This window comes from Macrobrachium nipponense, chromosome 30, assembly GCF_015104395.2.
Source record: "Macrobrachium nipponense isolate FS-2020 chromosome 30, ASM1510439v2, whole genome shotgun sequence".
In the NCBI taxonomy this organism is placed as follows: domain Eukaryota; kingdom Metazoa; phylum Arthropoda; class Malacostraca; order Decapoda; family Palaemonidae; genus Macrobrachium; species Macrobrachium nipponense.
Window position 1 is genome coordinate 26,827,887 of NC_087218.1, and position 12,728 is coordinate 26,840,614.

Sequence of the window (12,728 nt, forward strand, 5' to 3'; positions counted from 1 at the left end):
AGCATGTATCAGTTGAACACCTACTCCAACTTATTCCATGTGGTTTTCTCTAACTTGAAACTGCTGTTTTTTGGTGGCCTTTTCCAATTTACAGTCAGCAGGTTTAGCACATACAAAATAAAAATGAATGTGCTGACATTTAACTTACGTACTATATATGCAGAACTAATTCCTGACAGGACGTTTGCACAACGCTAATATTAATGCAATTTCTACCACCAAGCTTTCCAATTTCATAATGATAATGATAATAATAATAATAATAATAATAATAATAATAATAATAATAATAATAATAATAATAATAATAATGATAATTTTATTTTATCATTCCATTTACAAAATTACTGGTCTCACATTAAACTAACATTTCATACTTTCAGTATGTAGTACAATACAGTACAATCAAATATGTAATTCACATCTGTATTATGCTATAGTAATTTCCAAAATTTACTAATCACCTATTTCTCAGTGGAATACCTTTGTCATAAATTAAATAAAATACAGCAAGATATAAAACACTCTGGTATTGGACTTGAATTACACAGAAAATTACGTAAGATCATACAAACTTGTCAGAGTAAATGGTGCTCCTACAAGGGTAACATATCACATCCGACTAGTGCAGAGTAAATCTAAAAACCCCTTTGCAAATTAATACTAAAATCTTACTGGTGCTATATTATCAAGTAAAATAGGGTTCTCATAAACACAAAAACCACTCACTCTTCTGAACAGCTATTAAGAGAGACCCACACAAAAGCATTAAGTTGGATCATAAGAGACATAAAATAGTTATAATGACTATGCTTAAATAATCTGAATCTAATTCAAATAATTTTTTACTGAGGATAACTCATTAACATCTCTGTCAGAACACAAGAGAGAAATTGAGTTTCCGCTTTGGTCATCGAACATGTGTTTAATTTGATCACAGCTGCTTGAGGATTCCATTTTGTCAGGAATAATTTGTATCTGCTCCTCATCATTCATGTAGTTTAGAATACTATCTAACTTCTGACTCAAAATAACAAGAGATGTTTTTGATACTAAGCCTACAGCTAATTCTGATATTTTTTGAGCTTTGGTAACAACATCACTTCTAAGTTGTTCCTTAGTGTAAGTCTGAAAACTTACACTTACTTCAGAATTGTGCTTTTGTGAACTGACAGATGGGAAAGATATTTCTATCTCTGGTTCTAAAAACCCAGCTTCAATTTCAACCTCATTTTCTACCTTGAGATTCATTGCTATATCACACGACTTAATGCTATTATCATATTTATTACTCTCCAAAACAAAATCATTCTTGGAATGAAGACCTTTGCTTCGGTTTAGTTGCAAGTTCTGTCTCACTGACACATTACGTATATTACCATATTTGATCAGCTGATGACGATGTGCAGGCAACCTTGCTTTCATTGTAGTAATGATTTCTGAAGCAGTTAAACCTTTTATAATCAAGGACTTTATCATATTCCGTTCATCATCGTTCATTCTAATGCCTGCATTATCTTCCTTATGTCCATAGTGAGTTCTACAAAAATGAACTACTGCGCCCCCTTCCTTAAAAAATTTTGCACTCATGAAAGAAGTGCAAACTGCATTTATTTTCATGCTGCCTCTTCTGTTTGTAGATGACACAGCAGACTTTGAATCAGAAGGCTTTGAAAAACCACTTCGATTGCATCTAAGAAAAATCTTTCGATCCCCAGATGCCAATTCTCTTGATGAAGTAATGGCAGAATAGGTAGACCTGCATTGTTCCTCAGTTTTTCTCTTCCAAGGCCAAAATTCTGAAAGAAACAATAAAAGGTGGCATTCTGCTGCTACAGATACAGCTCTGAACTGTCTATTGTTATTATCTGTTATAATTACAGCTCTGAGGTATTGTATTTCTATCTCTAAAAAGTGGTCTTAAAACTTAAACCTTAAGGTTAGGAGGGTTTAAATATTCTTTTTATTTACTAAAGTTGTGGTTCCTGTAAAATGTACTGTTTAGGGAGTCATGATGATGGCAGACTTCAAGCACTACTTAACAATGTTTTACAGAACATCTCCTACGGAGTTCTTTGTAGTTTCATGAATGCTTCTTGAAGATTTACAATTTTAGTTTAGCTCTTTCTTTCGTAAGGAACAAGCTGTAATAACAACCCTACTGATCATCCTATTCATCCTTCTCTTTTGTACAGTACAGTGGATGCTACCAACCTATAAACTTCCATCTATAACAGCAAAGAGCATTTTGTGGTACACCACAGTAAATGAAGGGAACAATAATAAGTGAATTTATACAGTTCAGTCCAGTAACTATACAATTTACTATCAGTGAGAGCAGCTTAGAAGACACAAAGTAGTAGACTACCATGTCATTTATGTAAAACGAAACCTAAAACCATCAACAAAAACCTGTAAATCTGCTAAACTCATCAAAATACCATGATCATACCATAGCCAAACCATTGTCTTTATTTACCCTTCATACTCTGGGAGAAAGTGAGTGACTTTATAAACACGTAGCAAAAGAAAAATAATAATAATCCTAGCTATCCCCCTGAATAGAAATTTATTTTTTTCCCAGTTCCATTATAGATCATGCATACTATTGCTTTTGTCACAGTTCTACATTTCAGTGAAATGCTCATGGTATAGTATTCCTCTTTCACTCAATTCTATAATGCTTTCTATGATAACATTTGGGATGTGTGTCATGTAAGCTACTACTCTGAGTCCAATTCTTGTTTATAGTGTCAGACATCATTTTCATGATAGATCAGTCATAGCTAAGTAACCTCCATAGTCTCTTCCTACAATTTGCCTAAGAAGTAATTATGAATAGTCTCAGATGAAACTATTATTCACTGATAATCAACAACTATTTGCTTTTTTTTATTTCAGCGCTATTAGAATGTTCAAAGCATTTCCTCGAGGTATCATACAATATTTGAGAAAGTGCAAGGCTTCCTTGACAGTTCACGCATAAAAATAAGCTTATTGCATGGCTGTTTGCATTACCAAACAGCCTTAACAATATTTTGTCATAGATTTATGCTGTTAATTTTATTGAAAAGAAGTGTAACAAAATAAACTGGAGCTGTTCACCAATCCATATGTTAAAATGCTAAGTATTATACTCGAACAGCTGAAATGGCTACTAGTACTTGTTTTGTAAAATAAAACAAACAGTGTTAACAAACCACTATGCTCCTCTGATGCCACTGGCAACATGAGAACTGTAGATGGGCTTCTGTACAACATTACTTCTAGCAGATTTTGATACTAAACCTTCATTATAGATCAAAATTTGAATGATCTAAGCAGCTCAATACAAGTCCATACTATCAATCTAAATTTCTTCCTTGTCAACCGATACTACCAGCATGGAACAGAGCATCTAAAACTGGTAATGGAAAAAAATCAATACTTTTTTATTTTTAATCCACTACTGGGATTAATAAAAACCTGAGCTGTGTTAAAACAGTTGTCTGACAAACAATGAAAAAAGATTCTAACAAGTTTAAAAACTTGTTCATCTCCTAACTGGGGCAACTGAAGACACTAATGATATTCAGAAGCAAGCTCAAGAACATAAAGAGGGTACTAGAACTGAAGCCTAGACAGCCTGGGAAGTGAGCACAGATTACAGGATATTGGGGAAGTATATGCAAAAACTGATTCTATACATCCTACAATTGTACTTCCTTGCTTTGTTTGCTTATGCAGGTGTCTTACCAAAGATGAAGGATAATTAGGAAAGTAACTATTCAAGACAAATGAACCTACACAGCCAACAATAAAGAGTTCAAGAGCTAGTACACAAAAAAAAGTTTGCTTAGCTAGAATTATGTCATCTCCATCACGGGTGTCAACTGGTAATAACAGTACAGTAATGTACTATACACTCAAACCTCGGTTTTCATACACCTCTCTTTTTGTATATTTCAGTTATCATAGACTTTTTTCTACAAAATTTTGTCTTGCTTATCATTCGTTTCCTTGGTTTTTGTACACTGGGAAATGCTCCTTCCGGGGCCCAGCACATGACCGGGTCCTGTATTAAGCATCCAAACAAAGCATCCCATCTTCTTTCGCGACCCATTCTGCTTTTGTGTTCGTTGTTTTTGTGCTTTTTTATTCTACTGCTAAATAAGCCATCATGGCACCAAAGAAAGTTCCAAATGCTAGCCCTTCTGTAAAAAAGGTGAGAAATACTATGTAGAATTTAAGAAAGAACTCATAGCAAAGTGTTGAAGGAAGTTGCATGTCGATCTCAGTGAGCAAATGCCTACAAGTGCTGCTGTTAGTGAATTCAAGGCCAGCAGAGGCTGCTTTGAAAAATTCAGAAAACGAATGGGCATACATACTATGCCTACTTCAGGGATAATTATCATCCCAACAAAGTTGTAATCTGTGTCTCCAACATGTTTAATGGCAATGCTGTGTTTAACTTTAGGCAAACTCTAAAGAAAAGCCAGTAACAAATGTCTCTGGACAGTTTTGTTGTGCAACAGGGGTCCAGTAACTCTCAAGCTGGTCCTAGTGCTAGTAAAAAACAAAGTGGGGAAGTAACCCCAAATAGTTCCAGTAAAAAACAAAGTAACCCCAGATAGGTCCTTGATACCTGAAGTCAGACTGGAGGGAGATTCCCCTTCCAAACAATAACCTCTCCTCCTCCCTCTCCCATCCTCTCCATCTTCCATTCTCTAACAAGTGTTTTTCATAAAGGTAAGAGTGATGTTAAATGTTCATTTATTCATTTCATTAGTCATTTACATTTATTTCTCATTGCTTTCTGTATAAAAAAAACTTAGTTTATTCCCTATTAAATATATTTAAAAAAATATTTTTGGGGGTCTGGAATGCATTAACTGTAATTACATTATATATTCCTTACAGGAATGATTGTTTCAGTTTTCAGAGGAGGTTCTGGAACGGATTATGTATGAAAACCACTGTATTATAATTTGGACTGTGTACAAAAAGTGAGGCCATGTAGTTTATACCCATCCAAGTAACAATCTATGTAACTTTTGGAATATTATATTACTCTACTCGTCCTTCAAACTTAATCAGATCCTGTATAACAAATCTTACTGATAGCGAGTAAAATAAAGGGTTTATTATATATATGTATGAATGCATGTAAGAGTACGTGTAATTACATATGCTATATATCTAAAAATGATATTGTTAGAATACAATAAAGTTTTGTACATACTTACCCGGCAGATATATACTTAGCTTATGTCTCTGACGTCCGACAGAAATTCGAATTTCGCGGCACACGCTGCAGGTAGGTCAGGTGATCTATCCTGCCGTGGGTGGCAGGAATAGGAACCATTCCCGTTCTAGAACCAGATTTTCTCTTCCACTTGTCTCCTGAGGGGAGGCTGGGTGGGCCATTCATCGTATATATCTGCCGGGTAAGTATGTACAAAACTTTATTGTATTCTAACAATATCATTTTTGTACATGCAACTTCCCCGGCAGATATATACTTAGCTGATTGACACCCTTGGTGGTGGGTAAGAGACAACTATTTACTGAATAGACAGGTAAACAACATACGTTGTAGGTAATAAATAAATAAAACCTTGGTTCCTACTTGTTCAGGCGGAAGATTCCATGGCTAATGCCTAGGAATCTGCTTCGCCTCAAGAGCCTCAGCGAGGATGTGACCTATGGCTAAGAGTTCTTGTGGGTCTGTCGATGGGGTCTTATCCATTTACTCGACAGAGCCTCTTACATGACAATATGCCTATGCCTAGTGGCATAATTAAGGAGCACAACACCGATCCCGATCACCTGATCCTAACACGAGGGTTAGTGCTTAAGTTGAAAAGAGTTATCCCCAAACTCCTTTCAAACAACCCAAAGAAAAAACACGACGTTAAATAAAATTTAACTCACTAGTTAAGGATCAGTATCGGCTCCCTATCCCAGCAATGTATCCGCAGACACGTATCAACCAAGAGAGAAGGATCTCTCGTAGGTTATCTTGACATCCTTCGGATATGGGAAGTCAACACAGGAGTTGGGCATCTCCCAGTATGATGACAGCTAATATGTCCTTATGACATATTGTTAAGGAAAGAACAAGAATTCGGAAAAGCTCGCACTTCATGCGCTTTTAATTCTCAGCTGTTTGAAGGAATCATCAATGCACTTGTCAAGTGCTTAGGAGATCACATTGTCTCAAAGAAGGCCAGGGCATTCTTTGATATAGATCTCTTCTGGGTGAAGCCTGGAGCCTGGCTAGCGCTTCGTGCCTGGCAGGCGCCTAGCGCCTGTCTAGCGCCTCGCGCCTGGCTGGAGCCTTGCACCTGAATGGCGCCTAGAGCCTGGCTGGAGCCACGCGCCTGGATGGCGCCTCGAGCCTGGCTGGAGCCTCGCGCCTGGCTGGCGCCTGATTGGCTCCTCCCTCCTGGCTAGCGCCTCGCGCCTGGCTGGAGCCTTGCGTCTGGCTGGCGCCTTGCGCCTGGAGCTTGGCAGAAGACTTCATGATTACTGTCTATGAGTCTGCATGCCTCAAGAGTTTCAGCGAGAGGTAGGGACCTATGAACTGACAAACCCTTCTGGATCATGTCAATGGGGGCTAGCCCGCTTACACGACAGAGCCTTCTCGGATCGTGCCAATGGGGGCTGACCCACTTACATGGCAGAGCCTTACCTGTATCATATCAATGGGGACTAACCCTCTTACATGACAGAGCTTTAGGTTTCTCTTTACTGGAAGGAGCCTTGCGCCTGGATGGATCCTCAATCCTGACTGGAGCCTAGCCTTGAAGGAGCCTGGCACCTGGATGGCGCCTGGCTGGCTTCTAGAGCCTGGCTGGCTCCTAGAGCCTGGCTGGCACCTCGCGCCTGGCTTGGCTCCTCCACACTTGCTGGAGCTTCGAGCTTGGAAGAGTCTCTAGGCTCTCTGGCGATGTCCACATCGGACACTCTTATATCTGTCCGATTTGTTCGCCTCTGGCGCATTTGCGCGCCAGGTTGGAGGCCCGCTCCTTCTCAGTATCCGACCATGACAGAGTTCCTTGGAACTGTCCACCTCTGGCGTTTTTCGCCTGTATTGGCATTTGGTGCCTGGCTGGCGCTACATTGTCCGAGAGTCCTGAACAACCACATAGTCTATCAGGAGACTGGAGAAGGGTGGAAGAAATTCTTCCCCTTTGAGCTTTTGGCCCCTGGCAAGGGGAGGTGATTGTAGTCAGCTACATCCAGTAGATGACAGGATATCTAACAATACGAAAGAGAAGAGTCTTCCTCCGAGGAGGATCCTTCGTGAATACTTCCTTTGCTAACGAGATCTCTTCTTACATGTTGATGAGGTTCCTCGTTGCAGAATCTTCCCTATCCTTGCCCGAAGGAAGGGAAGGAGTCTGGAAGTCGAAGGAGACCCCGAGCTGAAATTGGGCGGAACCCTGATTTCTAGCTCTTATTGTATCCTTCTGAATACCTTCTGGGAAGCATTTCGAGCCCCTCATTGTACCCCGAAGACTCTGTAGGCAAACTGTTAAACCATCTCTTCTTCTGTAGATGAAAAAGTAAGTACCCTGCCTGGGCAACGAAACTTCTATCTGAAAGCGTTGCGTCAGGAATAGAGGGTTTTAGTTCTTTTGCCAGACATACTATGCTGGCAAGAACCCATTGCCGAGTCTCCATTGAATCTGATGCGAGATTCCAATGCACAAAAAATTCACTTGTCTTCTTGGTCGTTTAGGGCTAAGAGAAACAAAGAATTCCTTCATAAACTTTCTCAAAGAAGTTTGATGAGGAGCAGTTCCATTTTGTCGGAACACGGAATCTGTGGCCACAAAAAGATCCCATTCGAAGTACATTATATCCTACTCTTGTCGTATTGCGGTATCGTATAAGATCCCGAAGATCTTAATCTTCTGTTATCTCTAATTCCCCTTGTAGAGACAGAGTATAGCCTTTTACTGTGTTCTTTGATAGCAGATATATACCTAGGTGATTCTTCCCTCTGAAAGTGAAGAAAGAACCTCGCTATGTGGTTCACAGAGGTATCGGAAGAGGACAGTTTCCTCATTCCATCTAGCACGATCTGCAGCAATTCTGTCTTAGCCATGACTATTGTCATTTACCTTGAAAAATCCTCTCATTCATGTCCACTTCTGGTCAGTCTGCACGCGGACAGACTCAGAGTGGAGAGGTTTTTCAGGTCTATTTATAATAGATTCTGATAGAATATCCAGATACTCTTGGAAAAGCCTTACGAAACATGCTGTGAGAAGAACGTGACTTCTGTGAATCCAACCTCTCTAAGGCCAAAATGAGGCATTCATCCTCTATTCCTTTGACGCCCATTTATCTTAATATCTGTTAAGAATTTATAACTAGGGGAAAAAAGACTAAAGTTTATTCCCCTTCTTTAAATTAAAGATGTCGTATATTGCTACCTCTTTTGGTTCGAGGAAAAGGAAGCAGTCTATAGGAAGCCTGTTCGTCTTCTACCTTGCGAAGAGATCTATGAAGAAGACTTTCCGCAGGTTCTCAAAACTCTTTTCAATAAATGTTAGACATACGTTAACAGTTATCTTCGATCGAGAAGGTTCTCACGGACATGCAAAATCTTGCATCGAACCTCTTAAGGATCGTTACGTTCCGTGTCTGTTCCCAAATAGGTTCTCTTTTGGTAACGCGAACAGGGGCGAAAAAAAGAGATTCTCGATGCTCTTTGCGATATGAGAGAGTCGTGGAATTGGCCTAAGTGATTAAAATAAATCATTTCATCATTCCTTGTAAGCGACCCCTTCCCGATTAAATGGGTAACGAAATCAGGAACGAATCTTGCCGTTACCGAGCCTCCGAGAGGCTACTGGTTTGTTTGTTTGTTTGTATGGTGTTTTTACGTGACTTTCGAACCACGTCGAGAGTGAACTTCTATCACCAGAAATCCACATCTCTCACTCCTCAATGGAATGGCCGAGAATCGAACCCGCGACCACCGAAGTGAGAAGCAAACACCAAACCAACCACTACTGGACTCTTAGGTTAATAACTCGCTAAAACGAGAAAATATCTTGGATGGTGCTTCTGGCGCATTGCGCCAGGCTGGCGCTTCTGACGCTTTGCGCCAGGCTGGCGCTTCCTTCTAGTTCTTTTAAGGTTATGTGCCAGAACATCTGTGCCTTTATGGTACCCGACATCCTTCACGTGTTAATTCCGTTCTTAGTAGGAAAAAACTTTTATATACGTAGTATAGTCCATTCAGGGAAACAACTTCTGCCACTAAGAGAATGTTTCCCATCCGACTCACCCATCTTCTCTTGAGCAATATCCGATTCTAAAAAGGTTGTGTGCGTTTCTCGAAAGGATGAGAGAATTATATTATATCGTGCTCTGCCGTATTAGAATCCTTTATAATACTGTCACATTGTGGTAAACAGCATTAATCTAGGACCTTTGTAAGGATACTAGGAATTCTGTAGTTAACCTCGGTATGTGCATAAGACTTGACCATACCGTAGTCTTAAAGTGAATTCTCTTCTACTACATTCATCTTCTCACTAAGCATGTACTCTAATAAGCCATGCTTTCGTAAGCATGAGAGCATCATATAATATAGAGTTCCGCTGCGTTAGAATCCTTTAATATGTTACCTACGGTAAACAGCATTGAAATGTTGTAATATCTTTCTTATTGAAAGCTTCTTAGCAAAAGGCAGACAATATTTTATTTATGTTTGCTTAACTATCCCCTCAATCCGAGGCTAAAACCGCGATTGTAGGGGAGAGACACGGTTAGTTATTCCATCCCGCAGGAGAGAGACATGTAGCCAAACCACTCATGACCGCACCTACATGTTACTGCGTTGGTCTCTAAGGCGCGATAGCAGTCTCCGTTAGCCGTCTGGCCTTACTCTTCCAGAGTTGCCAGCTACTCCATTAAATAAAGGAATCTTATAAAATTATTATCAAACTTCAGGAAGTTCTTATTAATGCATATTTAGGCAAAACAAGACTTCGATAAATCTAGAAGCTAAGTAGGTGTTGTCTTAACAATCCCTTTAAGCGTAGTCCTTCCTAGGAAATTCCTGGAAGGATACTGGTAATTGAGTTGCTCTGCAAAGAAGTAACTACGGTATGTGTGATTTGCCTGTATCGTATTCTCATACAACGGATACTCTACTACCTTCTTTCCCTGCGAGGCAGATAGAGAAAGGAAAAATTTTTACTGTCTTCGTTCTTTTCGTTAATAGAACGATAGAAAGAGTATATATATCTCCTTAAGGAAGGAAGTTAATCCAGGAACTCTTTAATCTTCGTGATTTCCTCATAAATCGCGGAAGAGACAGAATTCCTGTTCATCTGTAGGGTTTACGGAAGGAAGTAGATATTTCCTATCCGCCATCATACCCAAACGTCGATGAGATTCTTATAAGCAAAAACTCCCAAAGCTCTTGCCTCTTTCATAACGAGGGAAGAGCATGAATGAAGGAGAGAGTCCGCATTGAGTGGAAACTGCCAAACACAGGAGTCTTATGAATAATGAAAAAATGGCTTCTCTTAGTATCAGAATCCTTCTGACAAACGCGACGGCCGCCTGTGCGACATTTGCACCTTTGCCAGGGGAAAGTTGCTCAAGTTAAAAATTCAAAGAGGAGCCTCGCGACTGACCTCTCTCTCATAAGAAGATTTGGAATATTCTGGCGTCTGGCTCCTTGCGCCTAGCGCCTGGATAGTTCCGCGCCCCTGGAATGTTCCGCACGCTAGAAAGGAGACTCGCTCCTGGAACGTTCCGCTTGCGTGGAAGGTCCCGTGCGCTCTGATAGTTCCGAGCGCCTACTAGACCCCTTTTAGAAAGAGCCTCTTGCCCCGGAAACGTTCAATGGAAGGATCGTTCTGATTGCCACTGTACTATAAGGCTCCTTGCTCTAGCCGTCTGTTTTTCTGGCGCAATTTGCGCCAGGCTGGCGCTTCGTCTCTTTGAAGGCGCCTTGCGCCAAGAAAAATTTTCTAGAACGCGGCTCGCGCTCAGTTTGCTAGAACGCGGCTCGCGTTGGTTGTAAGAACGCGGCTCGCGCTAGTCTGTTTTCTGGAACGCGGCTCGCTGCTGGCTGTTGGAACGTGGCTCACGCTAGCTTGCTGGAACGCGGCTTCCTAAGTTCCTGGCTGGCTCTTGCTCAGTGTTCTCTTAGTTTTCAGAGCACGCGCTAGATCATCAAAAACATATACATTCTTCGTCTTTTCAGATGTAAGATGAAGAGACGCACTTTTTTTAAGGATGCCTTTTCAATGGCTATCCTTGGCAGTCTGGGACGCTCTACAGAACCTGCCGAGGGGACGCCTGACCGGTGGGGATTCCCTGAAACCTCCTTACGGCTTTCGACATTCCTTCTCCCCTGGGCTTGGGAGCTTGAAAGAGGTCTAGGCCTGAGAGCGAGACAGAGCCGATCAGACGCACCCTCCACTGCAATGGGGAACACTAGTAATCACTTCTTACCTTTTAATAGCTCGCATTTTGAGCCACAATCCTTGTCTTCAAATTGCAATTATGAATTTGAAGTTTCTGCGAAGTAAGAAGTTGATGAGGATGCAACACTACTAGTACTGTTAATACTCTAATTGCTCGTTAGTACGAGTTTCCAAAAAACTTTTAAAAGAAACGTATCTAGTTACATGCTTTACTGACTCCCTAAAGTAGGAAGTCAGTATATTTCCTCAATCAATTCTAACACTTATTACACGTATTAATGAATAAATATTAATATTTCCCTTTCTTGCAAACTATGTGAGTGTCTACCGAAAATTTCGGTAGTTACACGTCATATATTCTTCGAAATTTTCGAAGCCAAATTCATTAAAAAGTTAATAAAAGCGTATGCCGAACCAAAGACCCAGTACTTCCCTGCAAAAGACAGCCCAGAAGATCGATGGTGATGAAAAACGAAAATCAAGTCAGGAGGTAGCAACAACATATGTTGACACTACCGCGACAGAGAAAATCTGATTCTAGAACGGGAATGGTTCCTATTCCTGCCACCCAGCGGCAGGGGGGTAGATCACCTGACCTACCTGCAGCGTGTGCCGCGAAATTCGAATTTCTGTCGGACGTCAGAGACATAAGCTAAGTATATATCTGCCGGGGAAGTTGCATGTACAAAAATACAAAACTAACATTACCAGAAATGCCATCTAAATAACAAAACTGTCCAGAGACCTTTTTTTCTGACATCTCTTCAATATCTGCCTAAAATGATACAAAGTGTTGTCATTAAATATGTTAGAGACACACATTGCTTCTTGGTTAGGATGATGTGTCTCAACAAAATTTAGTAAATCACTCCACTTCGCAAACATTTCTTTGATCACTAAAGTAGGCACAGTATCCCCTCTCTCTTCCTCCTCTTCTTCATCTGCCATCTGTTGATGTTCCTGTTGAAGGTCTTGCAGCTCCTCAGTTAGCTCTTCCCTGTGGGCATCCTCTATCTCTTCCACATCCTCACCACTCACATCCAAGCCCATGGACTTCCCAAGAGACACAATAGACTCCACAACAGGTGTAGGGTTGTCGGGGTTAGCCTCACCCCTTGAAATCCTTCTCGAGGTAAAACTCAGGCCACAATTTCCTCCATGCAGAGTTCATTGTTCAGGAAGTCACTCCCTGTTAAGCCTTGCAATTGAGGATTGAAGTGATTCTTCCAGAACTCTTTTAGGGTCAATTCAGTCTCTGAGGTCACTTCAGAGCACCTTTGGAAT

General features: G+C 40.6%; 1 protein-coding gene across 5 annotated transcripts in view; it reads right to left on the minus strand.

Moving 5' to 3' along the window:
* Positions 1 to 299: 299 nt before the first annotated feature.
* Positions 300 to 12,728, minus strand: part of LOC135202394 (uncharacterized) — an 84,106-nt gene continuing 71,677 nt past the window's right edge. For all 5 annotated transcript variants that reach the window (XM_064231777.1, XM_064231774.1, XM_064231776.1 and 2 more), the window contains exon 3: positions 300 to 1,799. In XM_064231777.1, coding sequence (XP_064087847.1) covers positions 829 to 1,799 — 971 coding nt within the window. In that variant the 3' untranslated portion in view covers positions 300 to 828. The remainder of the gene's footprint in view (positions 1,800 to 12,728) is intronic.